Genomic DNA, 22,057 nt, shown 5'->3' on the forward strand with positions numbered 1-22,057 from the left:
CGTCCTGCACCGGACCGGTTATCACAATGGTACACAGCCGCGTAGCACTATGTCTGTCCAGACCCCCCAGCCCTCACCTCTATTATGCAGGGCGCTGTCCTGCCTTGGCACGGACGTGACAGGGTATGTTTTATAGCACCATTAATTGTTTATTGCTTTGTAGCAGACTGTGCTGTAACGTACTGCGGGCTCTTGTCTAGCGCTGTGCCGAGGGACGCTTCGCTCCACGCCGCCGTCTCGCCGGACACAGCAAGACAAACTACCGTACTGTAAAGAAAACCAACATAAAGTTTTCATACAGATATTCTTTTGTTTTTGTTTTTTTTTTTCCTAACCAATTATTTTGGGGTCGAAGCATTTCCGTACCCTGCGCGGTGTCGCCGGGAGCCCCCCAGTGTGGAAGTGCTCCCGGCGGGCTTGTGTGTGTGTTTCAAGGAGAAGAGTAATCAGATGAACTGAGTTGCTCTACCAACCTCCTCCCAGAGCAAGACTGCCTCCTCCGAGCTTTTGGTGGGCCCTTGGTTTCCGCGGCGCCGTACGCCACCCGGCATAAATCGGCCCCCTCCGTCCGCGCGCCGGTCTACGCCGTTAACCGCACGGTGCGCGCGCAAGGTCAACGGCTGACCTTTGCGCACGGCATCGCACCTCGCTCGCTGTATTTCAGCACGACCGTCTCTTGGTTTTATTACCGCTGTGCTGTTTGCTTGCTTTACGCGGCACGCGCCGCTCGCAGTCTCACCACGCGGAGATGAAGAACTGCGCAAAGTACAAGAGGCTGGGGGAGAGCTCTTGTCTTTAAGCGGCAGCCTCCTGTTCTCAGATTATATCGCAACTTTCGGCTGCTTAAGTCTGCCCTGGGAAGAGGGACGCACGGCGCTACGCCCCCCCCCCCCCCCCTGTGTTCTAGGAGCTTTTTCAAGAGGACGGGGGCGCCAGTCCTGTCCATTCTATGCAGGTGTTGCACCTAAACGCGACGCGCGCAACGCGAAGCGCTCAAACAGCATATCGTCGTCATTCAGCCAGGTTACCGGCCTGCGCTGTGCTCTGGAAGGGCTGCGCGGTTCGAGGAGGAGTCTTGGCTCTGGTTCACAGCGCAGGGCACCCCGCGTTTTCAGGTTGCGCACACTGTTATATTCCTGTACAAACCGTCACGGTCTGGAGACCTGCGGGTTGTTGTACCGTACAGTCCAGACTGGTCCATCGCCAAAATATGAGTTTGTTCATTTGTACGTTTCCCGAGGTGGGGGCTGGGGGGGTCGGTGCTGAACTTATTTCCTGACAATTGCTTCATAAAATCTGACTTATCTTTAAATAATTTCTGCCTAGTGTTTTTATCGTGTGTGTGTGTTCGTGGTGTGTAGTCTGAGTATGACCCCCTTCTGGTGCTTGACACATTCAGTATCCACCTCATATGAGCTGAAAACCCCCCAAAAAAAGCACCTCTTCTCTGCGCTTGTACATTCCGGCGTGCAATTTGAACGGCCTTCTTTCGGCGCCTCCGAGCGAAACCGCCCTTTTTCTGCCCAGGTGGCACATACATCCTTATCCCATCCCTGTCGAAATCACTGAAGGGTTTCAGGAGCGATAAACAGCCAGTGTGGCCGCTGAAAGCGGTGCTGTTCATGCTGTCACCGTGAGACTGTATTTCCGTGCGCGTTAGCTGCAAATGGGGTAGGACGCAGCCCCCGTGGAAAAGCAGACACGGCCGGCACTTGTGCCAACGGATTCCACGACTGTCACGCCTGCTCGTACCCCGCATGCGTGACCGCGTCCTGTATGCGTGACCGTTCCTTGTATGTGTGACCGTACCCATTATGTGTGAATACACCTAATATGCGCGAATGTGTCGAAACCCCTGCGCGCTCCACGGAGGGCCCGGGCCGCGTGTCGTCCTCGGTCAACGGGTGCAGATCAGCACATTTGAATTGAGAAACCTGTTTCATCCCCCATCCAGTGAGTTACGCTCCTGCAATGTCACATCATGGGCAACCCCTTAAAAAGCACTGTTTCCAACTTCGACTCTCCCTGGTAACCGCTGCAACATCTCCTTGCATGCTAATCATAGATACATTTGATAACGATCACACACACTCATTGACTGAAACCGCTTGTCCCAAGCAGGGTCGCGGTGAGCCAGAGCCTAACCCAGCAACACAGGGCGCAAGGCTGGAGGGGACACACCCAGGACGGGACGCCAGTCCATCACAAGGCGGCCCAAGCGGGACTCGAACCCCAGACCCACCGGAAAGCAGACACAGGCCAAACCCGCTGTGCCACCGCACCCCCCGCTTGATAATAATAAAAACCGTTTAAATGTATGAAATCTTCTGCCCGTTTTGTTGCCACAGGTATATTTAGTATTTTATATTTTTTTGTATGTTTTGTATGTATGTGTTAATATATAAAAAAAGCACGATGTAAGTTTTGCATACATAATATGTACACATATACTGTATGTACATATATATTCATGCTTTATTACTCTATCATAGCGCTGCTGAGCGTATTCATGAACTAACTGTACTGGAATAATGGATATGTACAAGTTCTACACTGAGTCCAGTACATCAGTTCTAGCAACCGGTTTGCAGCACTGAGAAAGCTGCCCTCCCTTTTGGTTGTTTTCTGCTTTTTTGAGATTATGCAAACGTATGAGACCACAGCATCCATTGATTTATAGGCCGGGCTGAAAAAAACCCAGTCCAAGTTTAGGACTTCAGAGGCTGCAGAGCACTCAAGTATTAGAAATGCAATAAAGCAGAAGGAATAGATGTAATCATGTGGCGTGCGGCGCTATTATTCGCCATGCTGCGAGCAGACGGTTCTTTTGCTAAGTTCAGAGCGCAAGGCTCGCTGTAAAGCTTTGCATAATCTCCCCGATGACACACGAACAGTCGCTGCGCGGATGAGCCGTAAGGACCCGCGCCATGCACACGCACCTTTGAGATCACCGGTTCTATGCGCTTCTGACACATACATCCTGCACCGTCACATGTGAGGCAAATGCATTCACACACACACACACACACACACACACGCACAGTCAGTGACACCATTTTGCTCTCTAACAATCTCGCTAATTATAATTGTTAATTAATTCTCCCACCGTGTCTTCATCAAGAGACTAATAACCTACATTTTCATTAATTAGACCTTCAACCCTCTCTATCTCTCCTGTTCCCACCCCCTCCCGCGCTCCTGCTCTCTCGCCCTCGCCCTCTCCGCCGCGCCACCGCCAATGTGTGTCAGTGTTAACGCTCGCATCCCGAGGCTTGCTGAGATGACCTCTCTCTCTGTGAGTGTCAACAGGCTGCTCTGCCCACCTGCTCCCTGTGTCCGTGTCGCTCGGGCCCCCTGCGTCGCTGCCCGGGCCGCTGCATTGTGGGAAATTATACTCGCAAAGCACCCGGCGCCTCTTTATATTAATAGTCGCCGTGCCAGCGGTCCCGGTCATGTTCGTGGCCTTGATAGGGAGAACCACGCCGCTAAGGCTGGTCACTTCCACTGTCACCCTGGGCGATCGTGGAGGGGAAGGAGCTTTTCATGCACGAGCTGTAATTAAAACGCACAACTTGGGTACCTCTCCCTGCACCGCTACCCCTGCCATGCTATCAGTCGTGATGCCGCCAGGACCGTGTTGCGGAAAACACGAGCAGCCTTTGACCCCCGAATCTCTAGCGCCGTCACAGAGACCGGAACCGTGCCGTTGCCTCCCTGCCCCGCGTCCTCTGCTTTAAACGCTCACGCTGGCTTCCGATGACCATATTGACGGTAAATGACAATTTTTGTCTCTGTCCCCCTTCTCCAGCCCGCCTCACCCTCTCCAGAGAGACGTAACCCAGTTTTCAAATGAATCGCTGCCCATTCCCCTCCATCTCCCTCCCTCCGTCTCTCTCTCTCCCTTTATCCGTTCCTCTCCTCTCCTGGTAAAAACTGAATCAATCTTGGAAAGAGAATATCACTTCTCCTCCATCTCCTCCCTCCTCTCTTCATTTATTGTTGCTTGACGGAATATAACGCCGCTCCACTTTTAATTTCCACTTGCTCCTGGAAAGCATCGGTCTTTCCGCCCGTTTTCTGTTTCTTCCTTTTTCCTTGGTGGCAAGTTCCCCCTTCCTTTCGGCTTTTGGTTACTTGTTTTTTTTTTTTTTTTTTTTTTCGCCCTTTCGTCTTCTGGCTCTTTGCGCCGTCACGGTTTGCCTCATCTGTCAGTCTCTTTTCGTAAATTAGCGACAGCGGCTCTAAGGAGGCAAGCTGACTTTCAAAGGGAGGAAGATCGAAAAGGGATAAGAGGAAGAGGAGTCCCTTGCTCTTTGATCAGCTCCGCCAGCACACGGCCGTAAATACAGGTAATGCCTTCCTCTCGTGACACCTCCTTCTGTCTCATGGACACCTTGCCTTTGTCATCCCTTTGACTTCTCTTCATTTGCTCTGTCTCTGCTTTTGCTCTTAATCCTGCGCCGTACAGCCCTGATCTTTTCACCACTTTTTGCTGCTTTGGAAACTTTTTGCCTTATTTTTCTTAAACTTGACGTTCTCGTTTGTTTTGCCTCCGAAAAAAAAAACAAAAAAAAAAAAAACATGCGGGAGCAGGCGAAGCAACGATCGTGAGTCCGAAGGCAGCGGAGTAAGTTAGCAGGAGGAGGGGAAGGAGGAAATTAGGCAAGCCGCGGGCGGGGGTTAGCCTACGCGGAGCCATCGTGTGCGAAGCGTAGAAGAGTGTGAAATGGGTTATGAGTCGATCTCATCACTCTGCGTGGAGGAGTCTCCTGGGTGCCTCTCAGGGTCAGTATTAAATCTCTCTTCCTCTGTTTCTGTCTCGCTCCTTCCTGCCCTCCCCTCCCTCCGTATCGTTCAATCCTTGTAACCTTCTCCCACCTCCACTTCGCACATCAAGACGACATGTCGACCCCCGTCTCCCCCTCCCCGTCCCTCTCCCCGCTGGCCCTGGCCTCCCCCACCCCATCTCCGTCCGCGTCCCCCCTGCCGTCTCCCCTGCCGTCCCCTCTAGCCCCGCCCCCTCGGGTACCCGTCTTCCAGAGGCGAGGGGCCCTGAAGCACAAGAGGATCGTTGAGGTGAAGGACCACCAGTTCACGGCGCGCTTCTTCAAGCAGCCCACCTTCTGCAGCCACTGTACCGACTTCATCTGGTAATACCCCTTTTCCACCCCGACCCCGGCGCCAAGCCGCACACTCACATCGCGAGCCTTTCCACCTGTACGTGCAGGTATTCGCCAGAGCAGACTTCTGCTCGTATCTATTCTCACAGCGCGGTGAAGGCGTGCAGTTAATTTGACAACACTTCATGCGATCCCAGGTGCGAAGTCCCACTTGGCTTCCTTTGCTGCCCTCCTAGATATTAATACCTGTAGCTCCAGGGAGTCAGGAGCTCAAGTGCGACTCGGCTCAGCATCATGCCGGCTCATTCTAACGGCCCGTTGTTTGAGCTGTGACAGCTACAACATGACTGTAATGTTCATACAGCACAGGGATTTACTCCGAATTTATTAATGTACAAATTATGCCACCGGTCTCATTATTTCTCTTCCCAGATCCCATTTGCACCGCCCCGTCTTTATCAATGAATTGTGTCATAGAACCAAGTGTGACGCAGATGAAATTATTCTAAGTATGCCCACGGCAGCCGTCAGTCAGCGGCGTGCGACGTCATGGGTTTCTGGTTATGGGAGCCCAGGACACGCAACACGCACTAATGTAACTGGCAAAAGCACATGCCGGGAGGTGCTGTTTGTCGCGCGTTCCTCGGCCCTCCTTTCCACAGTGGCCTCTAGTGGGCGCTCTTCTGCACGGCGGGAAGGCGCCACTTGCTGCTCCCCACATTATGTAGCACAAGGCAATCTGTTGCATGTTTTATATTAGCGCGCCGGCACATCTATAACAAGACTCCGGAGTACTCTTTGTTAGCGGGTTCCGCCGGGTATAAATTTGCAATGCTTGGATTAAATCTCAATGCTTGACAGTGATAATGATTATTTGCTTTGCTTCACAGGGGCATCGGAAAGCAGGGGTTTCAGTGTCAAGGTATTTTTTTTTTTTGAATCATGTACAAAACTTTAAAAGCCACTCGTATCAGCTAAGAAAAGAATACCGCGTAAGACAATCACGCTGCTGAGTTGTGCCTTTTTATCTCGCTGTTTCCGAAATCTTTTGAAACCGCCGGTGCGCAGAAGGAGGAACACAGTGGCAGTAAAGGTCACAGCAAGAACAGTAACGATATTATTGTTTTTATCACTGGATCCACTTAAGGGCAGGTAGATTTGGCAATAAATAACAATCTTAGATCGACAACCTACTCTGATGTATTCTGTTTCTCCGTTGCTATTTGACGTGAACACAAGAAAATGAGGTTGATGCTTATGGAACTAATCAATGATTAAGTCACCCCCCCCCCCCCCACCTCTCTCCCTTTCAGTGTGTGGCTTTGTGGTTCACAAGCGTTGCCACGAGTTTGTGACCTTTACCTGTCCAGGTTCCATGACAGGCCCCAAAGCTGAGGTACGGCCTCCCGCCTCCCATTCCTCTGCACCCCCCACCCCTTTCTGCCATGAAGGGAGAGGATGGTGCTTCACCTCACATGTTGCAATCATCCGTAGAGATGCCACGGTGCTCCGGCTCTGGTGGAGAGGGCAGACAGGTTGCTCTCTCGCCCTCTCTGGGCTTTCACAGATATTTGTCTTGTTTCGTATTTTTTTTTTCCCCCTTCATGCTAAATAAACTGGAACAGAAATGAGGTCAAGGAGAAAGCGAAAAAGAGCGACAGAAAGAGACCGAGCAGGAGGCAAAGAGAGAGAGGGAACGGGAGAGCGATAGCAGGGAGAGGGGAATGTGGGGAGAGCGGCTTGGCTCACAATGAAACACGCTGGCACAGGGGGCACGGAGTTTGGCAAAGAGTGCAGCAGCGGTGGGGGTGGGGGGACTCGCAAATAATGACCCTGGGGGTCGCTCGGGGGGGATAGGAAGATGACGAATAGGGAGATGAGCACCGATGGATGTGTGGAGGGTAGAAGTGTGGATAAGAGATCCTGTGATTCAATCATCCGGCTGAATGAGGCTTAATGTGCGTAGTGACCCTTTTGTCAACCAATAGGCCGCTAATTAGTCTAACAAAACGGCAAATTCTCACACCCAATTTCATACGTGCCTGAGCTCCGGGTGGATGGATGGACACGTTGCTAGGAGCCGTAAATAGTCCTGCAGAGGCAGACATCCTGTGCAGTTACCTTGAGAGATGTGTGTTGGCTCTATTTATAGAGAGCAGGACAGTATCTGTGGGAGCGCGATAATTATGATCGTTTTAATCACTATCTTCTCTCGCCGCCTCCCAGATTAGAGCGGGGGCATCGTGCTCAGTCATGTTCCGTGATGTGCCCTGCGCTTTCACTGTGAACCTCGTGGCAGCAGCGTACCGCTGCCGCTCTTCGCGTTTCCGCTCCCCTAATTTGCTCTCTCTAAATGCATCTGGCTGCACTCCTGTGACCTCCTCCATCCTCTCCTCCCTCCCTCCGCCTTGTGAGCTCCGTCAGATTTTTTCCCTCTGCTCCAGCTCCAGCTGTCCCATGTACTTGTAACTTGGTATTCCACAATGGCCCCCTTGCCTCACCTCCGTGCGGTTCTCCATCATTTCCCCGGTTTATTAATCCGTTGCATAATTGATCCGTTTTATTTCATTTTAAACCCGCCTTTCGTTTCATTTTTATTTCTTTCTGTATGTCTTTTCTCCTCCTGGCAGCCTGACCCCTCTGTTCCTTCGTTGCCCCCTATCCGCTCGAACCCGTGTGATGCTGTTCTCCTTCCTCGTCCTCACAGTCCTGCTCCCTCTCACTCTTCACTCTTCTCTCGCGGTCCCTGTGGCAGGATGTGAAAAGCAAACACAAGTTCAAAATCCACACGTACTCCAGCCCCACGTTCTGCGACCACTGTGGCTCCCTGCTCTACGGCCTCATACACCAGGGCATGAGGTGCACCAGTGAGTAGAACTGGGGTTACGGGGACGGCCACCGCCGGCAGCACCTGGAGCCAAGACTGCTCTCCGCTCGTGCATTTTGTGTTTTATCACCGTGTGCCTTTCTGTGTTTGCGTGTCCGTGTGTGCGTGCGCAGGCTGTGACATGAACGTACACAAACGCTGCGAGGCCAGCGTTCCCAGTCTGTGTGGCCACGACCACACGGAGAAGAGGGGGAGGATCCGCCTGACGGTCAGGGGAGAGAGGGAGGAGATTCATATCACCGGTGAGAAAGAAGCTTTGCGTTATTTCTGAGTCTGAGGTCATGACAACGGTGACAAAGGGCGACCTTCCTTACTGATGATAAAGAAAGAGGAGCGTCAGGTTAAAGATGACATGGGAGATTATGTCGCCGATCACAGAAGGAGAGGAGCTTTCCACATCTTTGAGGAAATAGGACGGGGCTTCACATCACTTATGAGATTAGGAGAGGAGTTTCACATCACTTGTAATAGAAGGGGAGGAGTTTCACATTAATGGGAGTGAAAGGGGAGGAGCTTTGCATCACTTCTAATAGAAGGGGAGGAGTTTCACATCACTAGGAGTGAAAGGGGAGGAGTTTCACATGACTTGTAATAGAAGGGGAGGAGTTTCACATTAATGGGAGTGAAAGGGGAGGAGCTTCGCATCACTTCTAATAGAAGGGGAGGAGTTTCACATCACTTGGAGTGAAAGAGGAGGAGTTTCACATGACTTCTAATAGAAGGGGAGGAGTTTCACATTATTTGTAAGAGAAGGTGAGAAGTTTCACGTCACTTATAATAGAAGGGGAGGGGTTCGCATCACTGTGAGAACAGTGGAAGGCCTTGATGTCACGGATGAGATGCGGAGCTTCATATCACGTGTAATAGACTGATGACAGGAGAGGAGGAGCTTTCTTCTTGTCGCTACGATAAGGGGGGCGCAGAGAACACAGAGCACTCCCTGGCATGACAGGTTAATGGATTAAAACAGGAAACCTTTGATCTGGACACAAGATGCTTCCAGGCCATGTTGGAATTAAAATTGTGTCTCTTTGAAACTGTGAACGTTCATGTTTAAAACATATGGGCGTCCTTTTCACATGGGGCAAAGCAATTTCACAGCAGCGCACACTTATTGGACTCTCTTATAATTATCACTGATATGCAATGTTCTGCAGGCCTCTGAAAACATCTGCTTCTCATCAAGGCTTTAAACTCCTTTATTGTCAATCCATCACGCCAGTAGCTCACCCATGGACTAGATTGGATTTTTCAGGATGGGGCTGCTCAAATTTGTGGGCCCCGAGTGATGCAGAGTGTCTGAGGTACTATGAAGGGCAAAGGTCATGTAACGTTCCCATGTGTTTCAGTGCACGAGGCACGAAACCTGATTCCCATGGACCCCAACGGGCTCTCTGACCCTTACGTGAAGCTCAAGCTCATTCCGGACCCCAAGAGTCAGAGCAAGCAGAAGACTCGCACCATCCGTTCCACGCTCAACCCCGTGTGGAATGAGACCTTCACCTTGTGAGCAAAACTGACCTTGGGGTTGTGTGTGTGTTTGTAGGCTTGTGTCATTCAGGTACAGTGTGTCACTTCCACTGGGTTTATCTGGGGATCAAGTCCTTCTTCCCACCACTTTTCAATTGACAGTTTGTAAAAATAATCTTCTGCTGCTCCAGATATCGTATGTCTTTGTCTTAATCTAGTTTATCAGGTTTTTTTTGTGTGCTGATGTACATCTGTTTGTCTCCGTATTTATACGTTTGTCTTACGTGTGAGTTCTTCCTCTACCCAGCTCAGTGCGCGGGAGGCAGTGGGATCGACGGCTCTCCGTCGAGGTGTGGGACTGGGACCGCACTTCCCGAAATGACTTCATGGGGGCGCTGTCCTTTGGAGTGAGTGAAATATTCCGACGCTCTGTCAGCGGCTGGTTCAAACTGCTCAACCAAGATGAGGGAGAATACTACAACATCCCTGTCCCAGATCAAGAGCTGCAGGTGAGCAAAGGCCTCGACTGAGACATGTCTTTCATGAAAGGCATCCGAATAAGAACCTTTGAGCGCTGCGTTTTTGCATTACTCTGTGGTGCTTTGTCAATGACAGCACAGACCGAAGGGATCCTTTATTTCTGTCAATATCGCGCATTTCGTCAATCTCAACCACTTTTCGCCCTTCCGGACATCCGCGGTACAGCAGAGACATTTTCATTTACAGAGTCGTCCCACCAGAGGGCAGTGGTGTCCTGGTAATGCCTCCTCCACGAGGCCTCCTTCCTCCATACCTGTTCTCGAACCATGGCTATGGCCAGTGACACGTCATTTACGAATCGCTAAAATGTTTCTAAAGAACTTATGTTCTTGTCTTCCCCCTGTCTCTTTTTACATCGCTGTCATGTACCCACTATGGAACACTTCACTGCCATCGCTCGATCTTCAGGACTCCCTCACTGCCCCAGCGCCCTCCTTGCCTCCAGCCCCAGTAAGCGTTCCAGCCCCAGTGACCACTCCCACCCTGCCTTGCTCCTCCAGCATCTCTCCAAGGAAGACCCGGGTGGGCCTTCAGGACTTCAACTTTCTCATGGTGCTGGGGAAAGGCAGCTTTGGAAAGGTGGGGCCCTTTCGAGCACTGCTCTCCCCACTGGAGAGACATCTCTACACATGTACTGCGGTATTTCACACGCGTAGCCGGCAACATATACAAGAGAAACTTACTGAAATCGTAAGCGTGCAAGTGCTGGCACTGGAGATCGGAAAAGGTGTGGAAAGGAGGCGAGGAGTTGGAATGGAAGGGTGGTGTGGTGGTGCAGTGGATTTGGCTGGGTCCTGCTCTCCGGTGGGTCTGGGGTTCGAGTCCTGCTTGGGGTGCCTTGTGGTGGACTGGCGTCCCATCCTGGGTGTGTCCCCTCCCCGACTCCAGGCTTGCGCTCTATGTTGCTGGGTTAGGTTCCGGTTCACTGTGACCCTGCTTGGGACAAGTGGTGTGTGTATGTATGTGTGTGTGAGTTAGAATAGAGTTTGCAATGGGTGAATTGTGGAAGTGACACATGATCACACTGATACATACGGGACTTTTATGCTCAGTTAGTTTGACGCCCGAAGCTTTAAGTGAGGTGCCGTTTTTTCCGAAAATGAATGATCTTCGCACGTTTTGGAGTCGAGAAATGTCAGGTGCTGGGTTCCGTTTTGGGAAGCACAGCGGTGCAGCAGGTTGTGCCACTACCTCACAAGAAACACAGGTTCGATCCCTCTTCAGGCTGTCTTCAATTTACATGTTCTCCCCAGGTTTTTGTGTTTCCTCCCACAATCTGGCATCCTATCCAAGATGTAACCTGCCTGACACACCATCTTATGCTTCCAGGATAGGCTCCGGACTATTGCAACCCTTCATTAGGACAAGCGGTTATCAATATTAATTTAAAATTTAAAATTTTTTAGGGGGAAATTTAATTTCTGATTAGCATGCCATGTTTGCACTCCAATTGCTCCAGTACTTTTTCCCGATTGTGTATCTGGGTACCTAGTAGTGGCCCTGCGATGGACTGGCGTCTTGTCCAGGGTGTGCCCCCACCCTCCCTTCAGCCTTGTGCCCAATGTCTCCAGGATAGGCTCCGGCTCACTACGACCCCACTCGGGGCAAGCGGTTGTTGAAATTGGTTGGTTGGTTGGTTGATATTAACATGCTATTATTGTATAAAAGACTGTTTTTGACTTTGAACCTAAAACTGAACCTATATTTAATGCTGAGCTGGTGACAACTGCCAGCCTCGCCATCCTTGATTAAGTATTTAAGCATCTCTGTCAGGACTAGAAAAACCCCCAGTGCAGAACACACATGTCAATATTCCTGCCCCTGTCTGTTTCCAGTCCTGTCTTTGTTTTGGTTAGGTGGATTTTGTCAATGCCCCCATCTTTTCCTTTTTATGACCCCTAAGCCCCAAATGAACCCTTTGTCTGGACTCCGCTTGTATGCAGGTCCGTCTCCCGCCTAAACAGCTAGGTCCGTCACACGGCCATAATCCTTATGATTTGCAACGATGACGAAATTTAACTTCTTCTAGCAAATGAGTGCAAAAAAGTAAACGTCACGAGGCAAATGTGAAAGGAAAACCGACATAGAGATAGTGGCTGAGTGAAGTTGAGATAGTGGCAGTACAATGAAGTGACATTTGGATGGAGGCTTTGGCAGTGAAAGCAGCAGTTAGAAAGAAGACCATGTCAATAAAATGCCCCAACGGTCATAGCCGACCTTGTCCTAAAACTAAAAATCATAAGAATGTGGGTCCCAATAAAAAACACACATTGGCTGAACTGCTTGGCCCATACGGGGTCGCGGGGAGCCGGAGCCTAGCCCGGCAACGCAGGGCATAGGGCCAGAGGGGGAGGGGACACACCCAGGACGGGACGCCAGTCCGTCGCAAGGCACCCCAAGCGGGACTCGAACCCCAGACCCACCAGAGAGCAGGACTCAGTCCAACCCGCTGCAACAGCATTAGTTTATTCTATGCTGATCCTCACGGTTGCTTTTAATGCTGAGCAGTATGTACTCTCAATGGGCAATAGATACAAAATGTAACGGGACTCTCTCTCTTTCTCATTTCCTTTGTGTCCTTATACCTGCACTGCTTTTACTGCAGTATTTCTCTCTCTCTCTCTCTCTCTCTCTGATTCCTTTCTCTTCATCCCTGCTCCCCCCAGGTGCTGCTGGCTGAGGAGCGAGGAACCGAGAGTCTGTTCGCAGTGAAGGTGCTGAAGAAAGATGTGCTCTTCCAGGATGAGGACACTGAGAGCGCCATGGTGGAGAGAAGGGTGCTAGGTCTCCTGGGGCGACCTCATTTCCTCACGGGCCTCTACAGCGCCTTCCAAACTGAGGTGTGTCAGAGGGATTGAGTGCAGCAACACACAAAGCGAAACAAATAATGTTTACAGTCTGTCGTAGATACTCATTGACACAAAACGACACATTGTATTGTATATGTATATGTATGATTGGGAAAAAAAGGGGGGTGCAGTGGCCCAGCAGGTTTGGCCGGGTCCTGCTCTCTGGTGGGTCTGGGGTTCGAGTCCTGCTTGGAGTGCCTTGTGATGGACTGGCGTGCCGTCCTGGGTGTGTCCCGTCCCGGGTGTGTCCCCTCCCCTTCCAGCCCTGCACCCCGTATTGCCCGGTTAGACTCCAGTTCGCTGTGACCCTGCTCAGGACAAGCGGTTGTAGACAATGAGTGTATGTGTGTGTGATTGGGAAAGAGAATATCAGCAGTCAGAATGTGTGCTAACACTATGATGCCCCAGTTTACAAGCATAATGCCTTTTTGAGAACTGCTCTTGTTACCGTTAATTTAAAGGTAAATATTAATAACTCGGGGGTGCGGTGGTGCAGTGGGTTGGACCACAGTCCTGCTCTCTGGTGGGTCTGGGGTTCAAGTCCCGCTTGGGGTGCCTTGCGATGGACTGGCGTCCTGTCCTGGGTGTGTCCCCTCCCCCTCTGGCCTTACGCCCTGTGTTACCGGGTAGGCTCCAGTTCCCCGTGACCCCGTAGGGGACAGGCGGTTCTGAAAATGTGTGTGTGTGTATTAATAACTCAGCACAAAAAAAAAATCACACATGACGAATGATTCTCTGATCATATGAAAATGGCAAAGTCTTTGTGTGTTACTTGACATTCTGTATTCAAACTTGCTTAAGCTGCTTGTTTTTACACAGTCTTACAAGGCAGCGTTTGTATTTTAAGTATCTGGAAAGGCTCATAACCCAACGCTGTCGGGCTGTTTTCGACTGCGACGGTGGAAACCGGCTGACTTTTAGGTAGGCAGATGGGCAGGTGACATAGATCTGGTGATGAAATGGATGTAGGCTTTTACTGTCTGGAAACAGAAAATTGTTCCACAGTGGAACCGACACATTGGCTGAAGCCGCTAGTCCCGAGTGGGGTCACGGTCAACTGGAGCCTAGCCCGGCAACACAGGGCACGGGACTGGAGGGGGAGGGGACACACCCCTGGCGGGACGCCAGTCCCTCACAAGGCGGCCCGAGCAGGACTCGAACCCCAGTCCCACCAGAGAGCAGGCACAGGCCAAACCCGCTGCGCCACTGTGCCGCCCCCCCGGAACTGAGTAAACCAAAGAAAGAGCACAAACATAAAACTGCAACAATGAAAACTCAAAGAAAGTTCAGCGCATTCTGTATCAAGCACGCTTGTAAGCGATCCTCACCTCAACAAAAACAGATGAAAAGAAGGGGAAACAAGACAACATTAGTCTCTCGCTTACAGGTGTGTGGTCGCGTGTGCCGTGGACAAATGCATTGCGTGTGTGTGTGTGTGGCTCTAATGCGACTCACACACTGCAGGAGTGAGCTGTAGTGGCCATAATGCAGACGTAACCTGCTCGTAAAAGCACTTTATTATCATTTTGAACGCCGAAAACCAGGGCACGGGCTCTTGCGAATTTAACGAAGGAGGCCACGCGTCCCCCCTAAAGCGCCGAAAGTAACGCACGCGTTTCACAGGGTTTTCAAAGACAGGCTTAGTAACAGCCCTGCCGCCGGTCTATTCCCTCTCAGCCAGAGATGCTCCGCTCGTCCGTCTGGCTCACGGCCCTGAGCTCTCCTGCACAAAAAGGATATGCTGTTACTCGTAGTCCGCAGCGAAAGTAATGCACGCTCATCCCGAATGGTGTCTCGGTTACTCTTCTTTTCCACGGCACGCTGTACAATGCCATGATAGTGGCTTTTCTCGTTGCGCGTCGCCGGCACTCGGCCGACTCGAAAGATGACTAATAACTGACGAGAGTACAGCGCTCTTCTCCTGTAATTGTTTGCGCTCTGGCCTCGGAGCTCTGCTATGCCGGAGCTTCTGGCTTTTGCTCCATCTCTTACTTTTCAGGAGTGCCTGTTAAGCGGCTAATTAGTTTGGCAACGCGCAATCGTTTAATGAAAACTACCCCTCGGTCCCCCGGCTGCAGCATAGGGTGCAGCGCCGGGCACCGCTATAATTAAACACTTTGGTCAGAATTTAGCTAAAATTGTTTTCCTCTTAATTATATTGTTCAGCATTGACCCAGATCTGTATTTTAATGAATTAATTAATTAGCTGTGCCTCTTAACAAGGTCATTAGCCATCCTGTAGGGGGAGGGGCCTGTTATTTAACAGGAGCAGATTGCTTTTTAATTTTGACTTGGAGGGATTATGCAATATGCATATGTGTATGTTTTTCTTTCTCGCTAAGCGTGCGGGCTTGTGTGAAAAGAAATATGTGATGAGACGTGTCATTGATTTGTTTAAATGTGAAAGGCTCCATTAAGCTCACGGTGCTCTACTATTGCCAAAAGACAGTTGGTGCCTGTTTACATACTGAAAAAAACTGTAACAGTTAAATATACAGCTTCACAGACAAAGAGGCAACACCTATCACAAAATATACAGTATATCTTAATAAAAAGGCTTTTGGAAGACTGGAACACTCTGTGGGTGTCCCGTGATGATGTGGGAGAGGGTCTTGTAGTGTTTCACTGCGCTGTGTCTTTCACTCCATCTCAGGTAATCAGGGATCACGATATTTGATCAAGAGGTCAAACGATTTCACTCGTGACCCCAGCTAATAGGGGGCACCCAGGGAAAGGGGACAAGAGGGTAAAGGGCTTCCCTTGTCCTGCGTGTAGTGACTGTGTATTTGAACGTCACCTGCGTGTGACCACAGGTAGCAGAAGACCGGCAGGTGCAGCACGGTGACACAGCGAGTAGCGCTGCTGTCTCCCAGTGCCTGGGTGGTGCGAGAGGATGTGGGTTTGATCCATGCTCAATCTGTGTGGAGTTTGCATGTATCCTCTTGTCTGTGTGGGTTTCCTCCAAGTGCTCTGGTTTCCTCCCACACTCCAAAAACATGCCATTCAGGTTCACCCGCAGTGTGTGAGTGACAGAGAGAGTATGTTACACTGATGTATGGATGAGTGACCCAGTGTAAGTAGTGTATCTTGCAGTGTAAGTCTTTGGGTGCTCTGGTTTCCTCCCACACTCCAAAGACAAGCTGTTCAGGTTCACCCACAGTGTGTGAGTGACAGAGAGAGTGTGTTCCACTGATGTATGAATGAGTGGCCCAGTGTAAGTAGTGTATCTAGCAGTGTAAGTCACTACGGTGAACAAGGTGTGTGGGCTGATAACACTATATAGAGTTCATTGGAAGTTGCTTTGGAGAAAAGCATCTGATAAATAAATAAATGTAAGTTAAAGAATTATAGGCCAGAGACAGTATATGCTAAAGCCATCTCTAGGCTATGATGTTGCACATGATAGTGATTTATTTGTTTGACTATTGGTGACCCTTTCACAGCACATGCAAGCTTTCATTTGGCACTTTATTTTTTTCTTGATTGCTTTTTGATGGATCTACAGCTGCCATAGAACATAGTGCGGGAAAAAGACATTGATTGGAAAGGACAGAGTAGAAATTATTGGGATACAGATTGCTGCCATTGCATAGGACCGCCAGTGGGCCACACAAAGATGGAGAGATGATGTCACCGAGTCCTCCGGGGGGCCCTCGCTCTATCTTCCGTACTGCAGGACCGCCTCTATTACGTGATGGAGTATGTGAATGGAGGGGACCTGATGTTTCACATCCAGATCGTGGGGAAGTTCAAAGAGCCACATGCTGCGTGAGTAAAAAGTCCAATAAATGGCGTTGGGGAATACTTTCCCCGTCTGTTTGTGGTGGCGGCTCAGCCTCCGCTCTTGCGAGTTTCCGAAAATACGCAAAGACATAAAACACACAATAAGTTTAATATTGCAGTCTTGTTTTTTCTTTAGGTTTTATGCTGCAGAGATAGCTGTTGGTCTCTTCTTCTTGCATAACAGAGGAATAATATACAGGTATTTATAGACTGAATGCTGGGGATACCTTTTCTGCACATCACATCCGCATCTGCAGTGTACGACGGGGTTCCACGTAATGCGCACATGTGGGCTGCACTGACATCATGCTTTTGTTTCTCCCCCTCAGGGACCTGAAGCTGGACAACGTGTTGCTCGACAGCGAAGGCCACATCAAGATCGCAGATTTCGGCATGTGCAGGGAGGGGATGATGGAGGGAGACAATACTCGTACCTTCTGCGGCACCCCCGACTACATTGCCCCTGAGGTTGGCCTGCTGTCCCTTTACCGGCGCCTGTGTGTCCTCAGGCCGATGGACCGTTTGTGCTCCTCCGCCGTTGCGCGCTGTAGCTGCGTGCGCCACCGTCTCTGCCGTCCGCACTTCGGCCTCTCGCCTCTGTGAGCCTCTCAGCAGGCTCCAGCAGCGCGTCCAGCAGATCACCCTCGAACCCACATCCAGCCCGCGTTTTCGAAGTTCCGTTCCTGAAAACGCACTAATGAGCGCATCGCTCACCGAGATATCTGCTGATCATGTGCAGTGTTATTTTGTGTGTATTAAATGTTAGCGCTGAGATTTTTGCCTACCCTGCATTTACCTTCCTGCGAAAGTGATTTACTCTGCTGAGCTAAGATACTGCAAAATATGAGCGGTGTAAATGAGCACCTAATGAGCTTTGTCAAGAATCTCTTGCATGGGAGCGCTTCTCTTTACATCCGTCTTGTAAATTTCATATTACTCTCACTTAGCACATAGAGTATGTCTATATACTCAGCCTTCATTAATGCTGGACTGCTCTTTTTGGTATATATGTCATACGGTTATAAAATGCAAAGACATTGTATGTCAGTACATTATTAGTAGCCTGACAGTTAAACTGCAACACATTGATTTTATTATGTAAAATAAGCATCGATTTTCTTGTTCCTGTCATTCCGAGAGCGATACAATAATTTTCCCTGGAGGCAAGAAAATGAATCGTTCCTCTCCCCCCTCCGCCTTTCCCTTTTTATCTATTTCACTTTCACGCACAGTGTCAGTGTTAATATATAGCGGTGTCTGCTCCCATCATGTGCTCCATTTAATATCCTTCATCTCGCTCCCGCTTTTGTTCCCTCTCAGATCGTGGCATACCAGCCGTACGGGAAGGCTGTGGACTGGTGGTCTTACGGTGTGCTGCTCTATGAAATGCTGGCTGGACAGGTAAACTCCCAGCTTCCTGCATCTCCTGTGTGGATCAGCCCGTGTGCTCTGCGGAAGACGCTCTTTTTCTTTCTTTCCCTCTCACACACGTACAGTATACGCACAGTGTCTCCCCCCCTCTGCATTCTTTTAATTCCTCTTTCCTCTCTCGTAGTTGGAATTAAACCTCTCTGTTTCCTCGCTGTCTCCCTCCACCTCACCCGCTTGCATCCCCCTAAGCCTCCCTTTGATGGAATGGATGAGGAGGAACTGTTCCAGGCCATCTTGGAGCAGAGCGTGTCATACCCCAAGAGCCTCTCCCGGGAGGCTGTGTCTATCTGCAAGGGGGTAAACGACTCTTTACTGCGTTAGAATACGGTAATCCGCGGAAGGTTGCTGATTTTGCGTCGTAAGCAACTAGCTACGCGTTCAATGTCAGTTTCGTGACCAGTTTTATCACGGTACCACAACCGTGCGGTTATAAACACTTCGAGTGTCGGAATGCGGTCTGTAATACCCCGGCTGTCTTTACCCACAACACGGATGTGGTGCTGCAGAGTTATGGGTCCGGTGTTCCCCAACACACGGTCCTTTGGTTCTGTCTTTTCCCTGTTTTCTCGCTTAGCTCATGACCAAGCATCCGGGGAAGCGTCTGGGGGGCGGCGAGGATGCGGAGCGAGAGATTCGAGAGCATCCCTTCTTCCGCTGGATTGACTGGGAGAGACTAGAAAGGCTGGAGGTCCAACCCCCCTTCAAGCCCAGAACTGTCAGTACACCTTGGTGCCTTAGTGTGTTAGTGAACCTTGGTGTGTCACCTGAGTGCCGCTTCACCCCGGTACAGCACAGTCTCTCAGAGTACGAGGGCAAGTGGGCAGCTGCTAGAGTAGTGGTCAGAGCCTCTGCCTTTGTGTCCAAAGCTTAGGTTGCTGGCTTGAATCTCGCCTACTGCTGTAGTACCCTCGGACAAGGTATTTACCTTAAATTACTCTGCTGAAGGGGGTGCGGTGGCGCAGTGGGTTGGACCACAGTCCTGCTCTCCGGTGGGTCTGGGGTTCGAGTCCCGCTTGGGGTGCCTTGCGATGGACTGGCGTCCCGTCCTGGGTGCGTCCCCTTCCCCCTCCGGCCTTACGCCCTGTGTTGCCGGGTTAGGCTCCGGTTCCCCGTGACCCTGTCTGGGACAAGGGGTTCTGAAAATGTGTACTCTGCTGAAAATGACCTAGCTGGGTAGATAGTTTAATATCATAAGTCGCTTTGAGAAAAGCATGAGGCGAATGTAAATGTATTCTCTCTTCGTCGTTGTCTGTCCATTGCTTTCCGCTGACCAAAGCGATAACCCTCCATTTCCTCAGCCCTTTCCCTGTTTCATATGCACGTAGAATTTAAAAACACGGAGGGTTTGTCTAATTTAAAAGAATGTAGAAAATGCGGTATAGAGCGTATGTTCGGATTGAAGAAGTATGAGTTGGGGGAGGCAACCGTGACTGTTTTGAGGTGACGGATCTAACCGATGTCATATCTGAAAAATAATTTTGATTTTTTTTTTCTTCAGCTATCGCCCAGCCATAGCGCAAAATGTATTTCATCACCGTTGACGCCGTGACTTGAACGTGCATTTAATCGTTTTTAACGCCGATGCCGTTTCTCTCTCTCCTAGGGCGGGAGGAATGGGGAGAACTTTGACAAGTTTTTCACATCTGCCCCTTCAGCCCTCACACCGTCCGACCCTGACGTGCTGGCGGCCATTGACCAATCTGACTTCGAGGGGTTCTCCTACATCAACCCTGACTTCCCTTCCTCACCTCTCACTGCAGTCTAGCTCACTGGGTGGATCCGGAACAAGACAAAGAGGTGGCCCGTGGATGCTGGCGGGACGCCGCGCTGCACTCGCACTGGTGCTGAGGGAAACTGGCAAATGCACAGAACACTTTATGCAAACTGCAGCTGGATACAAGGCACAAATTACACCAACCACACAGAACAAATATATAATTCAATATTACGTAGACGGCATGTATTTTATACACCATGTAGTAAATGCTAAGTATTGTTTATATCACTATATATTTGAGAGTGAATTTGATTTTGTGACAGGATTGCTTTTAGTTTCAGTTGTTTAATTCTCCCATTCCTTAAGTAGGCTCAAAAAGTTCCAGTAGTTGTCCTATCGCCCTCACTTCCCAGTGCTTGCCTGTATTATGACCTTTAAGGCCTTCAGCTGCTCAGTCCGTTAATTAGTCTACAGGTAATATATCATGGCTGTATGAAAATGGCTTACTGCGCCAAGGGAACGTTGGTTCAGGGAGAAAAGAGTTGCATGTTAAATGTGAAATACATTTGTTTCTAAATAATATAAAATGACAGTAAATTTCCGGTCCTCAGGAACATTATCCATTACCAGTACAAAGTCTTATGAATAGATCAGTAAGATAACCACCAGGATTCAGAAGAAACCAAAAGCAAAGCCTGACATTTTGAACATCAGCCTTTTCAAAACTCTTGTTAACGCTCAATGTGACATACGCCGGACAAGCTTAACATCAGCCTTGTATCAAAGCAGTTCATAGTAAATTATAATAAACTCTTTTCACGAAAAAGTCATTGATAGTCCCGACATTAAAATGCACATAATTATCTATGTTACAGTCAGACGTATTTCTATATCATTCATATTTTATGATTTGGAGGCAATGACTGCTAAATCCATTTATTTCTGAAGGTCACGTACTGATTAAAATTTTACCTGACTTGATACTTTGTCATGCCCTTTGTATCCAGCTCATGCTGTAGGTTATATCCCAGATCTATATTCACCTTATGTCACGCTACAGAACTTGTCATGCACTGTTAGAATTTTGCTGACTTTTAAGAGATATCATAAAGCTATATGCTGTAGGAACCCAACACTAATCTTTCCCCACACAGAGTTCACACTTTAATTTGTCTGTGACTGCTTCTGACCAGATGACAAAATGTGAGTGAAGAATCAAGAGTTAACGCTCAAAGGAATTGCACTATAAATATATATATAGAGCACCTACATTATTTTCATATGTTTCTATTTTTAACGCTTCCCTCTGGTAGACGTGACATGACACGTGGGCCCATGTCCTTCAGGAGACTTGATGGGTCCTAAAGATAATAAAGACAACGCGTCGCAGACCAACACACTTGACACCTCGTTTTTCTGATTTTGCATCTGCACCATCGCAGACAAATGGACACGAAGCCTCCTTTGTTAAAATCTTGTCTGCTGGGCTAAGTTTACAAATTATAGTTAGACATATACAGGTATGAACTCATAGGTTAATCAATATATGCGAAAACAGGCAAAAGCGGCTAAAGAGAATAGAAGTTATCTGCGTAGTAGTCTTCTAAATTTCCCTGAAAACATATCTGCTTTAAAAATGAATAAAATCAAGCTTATCGAAAACACTGACTTGGTGTCTTCCTTTTACAAAATTTAGATTAATTTGTTGAAATATTGCACCACTTAGCCTTGCACCAATAAAGGTTAGGTAATATTTTTCTATTTTTATTTAATTTTTGTCCTTTTCCTCCATTTCATTTTAGAGGGACTCTGTCCTCTGCCACTTTATACCCTTGATCTGTTCATGTTCTCTCCATCTGAAATTTCTCTTTCGCACCCCCCCCCTCCAACGGTCTCTTCCTTTCTTCGTTTACCCTTCTCCAGTCTCTCGGTCTCTCCTTTCAAATATGCTGACCACTACATGTAGTAGTTGTTGAAACAGCAAAAACGCATTCTGAAGTCACTCAATCCCAGCCCTCCAACACTTCTCTCAAAGCAGGACCCTTCTGGAGCTCTGCGTTTTTACCAACGGCTCCTCATATTCATCGCTCTCCGTTTCTCTTTCAAGGCATATGTTGCCCTAACACCAGTCTCTCTTTATCTCTGTGCTTTTATACTTACTCTGTTTATTCTCTATTTTGTTTAGATTAACATTACTCATTTCTTTTCTTTTACTCTTTCCTGTTGTTCTCTGTCTTCCATATCTTGTATTTTATATATA

The 22,057-nt window shown here is 49.2% G+C and overlaps 1 protein-coding gene across 1 annotated transcript; it reads left to right on the top strand.

Moving 5' to 3' along the window:
- Window positions 1-3,949: 3,949 nt before the first annotated feature.
- Window positions 3,950-21,387, top strand: prkcg (protein kinase C, gamma). Its single transcript, XM_018735758.2, has 17 exons — window positions 3,950-4,349; window positions 4,898-5,150; window positions 6,011-6,042; window positions 6,434-6,516; window positions 7,876-7,987; window positions 8,121-8,249; window positions 9,357-9,513; window positions 9,785-9,986; window positions 10,426-10,596; window positions 12,684-12,857; window positions 16,543-16,634; window positions 16,786-16,848; window positions 16,979-17,117; window positions 17,970-18,050; window positions 18,270-18,377; window positions 18,655-18,795; window positions 19,684-21,387. The coding sequence occupies exons 2-17, from the start codon at window positions 4,903-4,905 to the stop codon at window positions 19,843-19,845; spliced, it is 2,094 nt and encodes a 697-aa protein (XP_018591274.1). The 5' UTR covers window positions 3,950-4,349; window positions 4,898-4,902; the 3' UTR covers window positions 19,846-21,387.
- The last annotated feature ends 670 nt before the right edge of the window (window positions 21,388-22,057 follow it).

The sequence above is a fragment of the Scleropages formosus genome, chromosome 18 (genome assembly GCF_900964775.1).
Source record: "Scleropages formosus chromosome 18, fSclFor1.1, whole genome shotgun sequence".
Lineage (NCBI taxonomy): Eukaryota > Metazoa > Chordata > Actinopteri > Osteoglossiformes > Osteoglossidae > Scleropages > Scleropages formosus.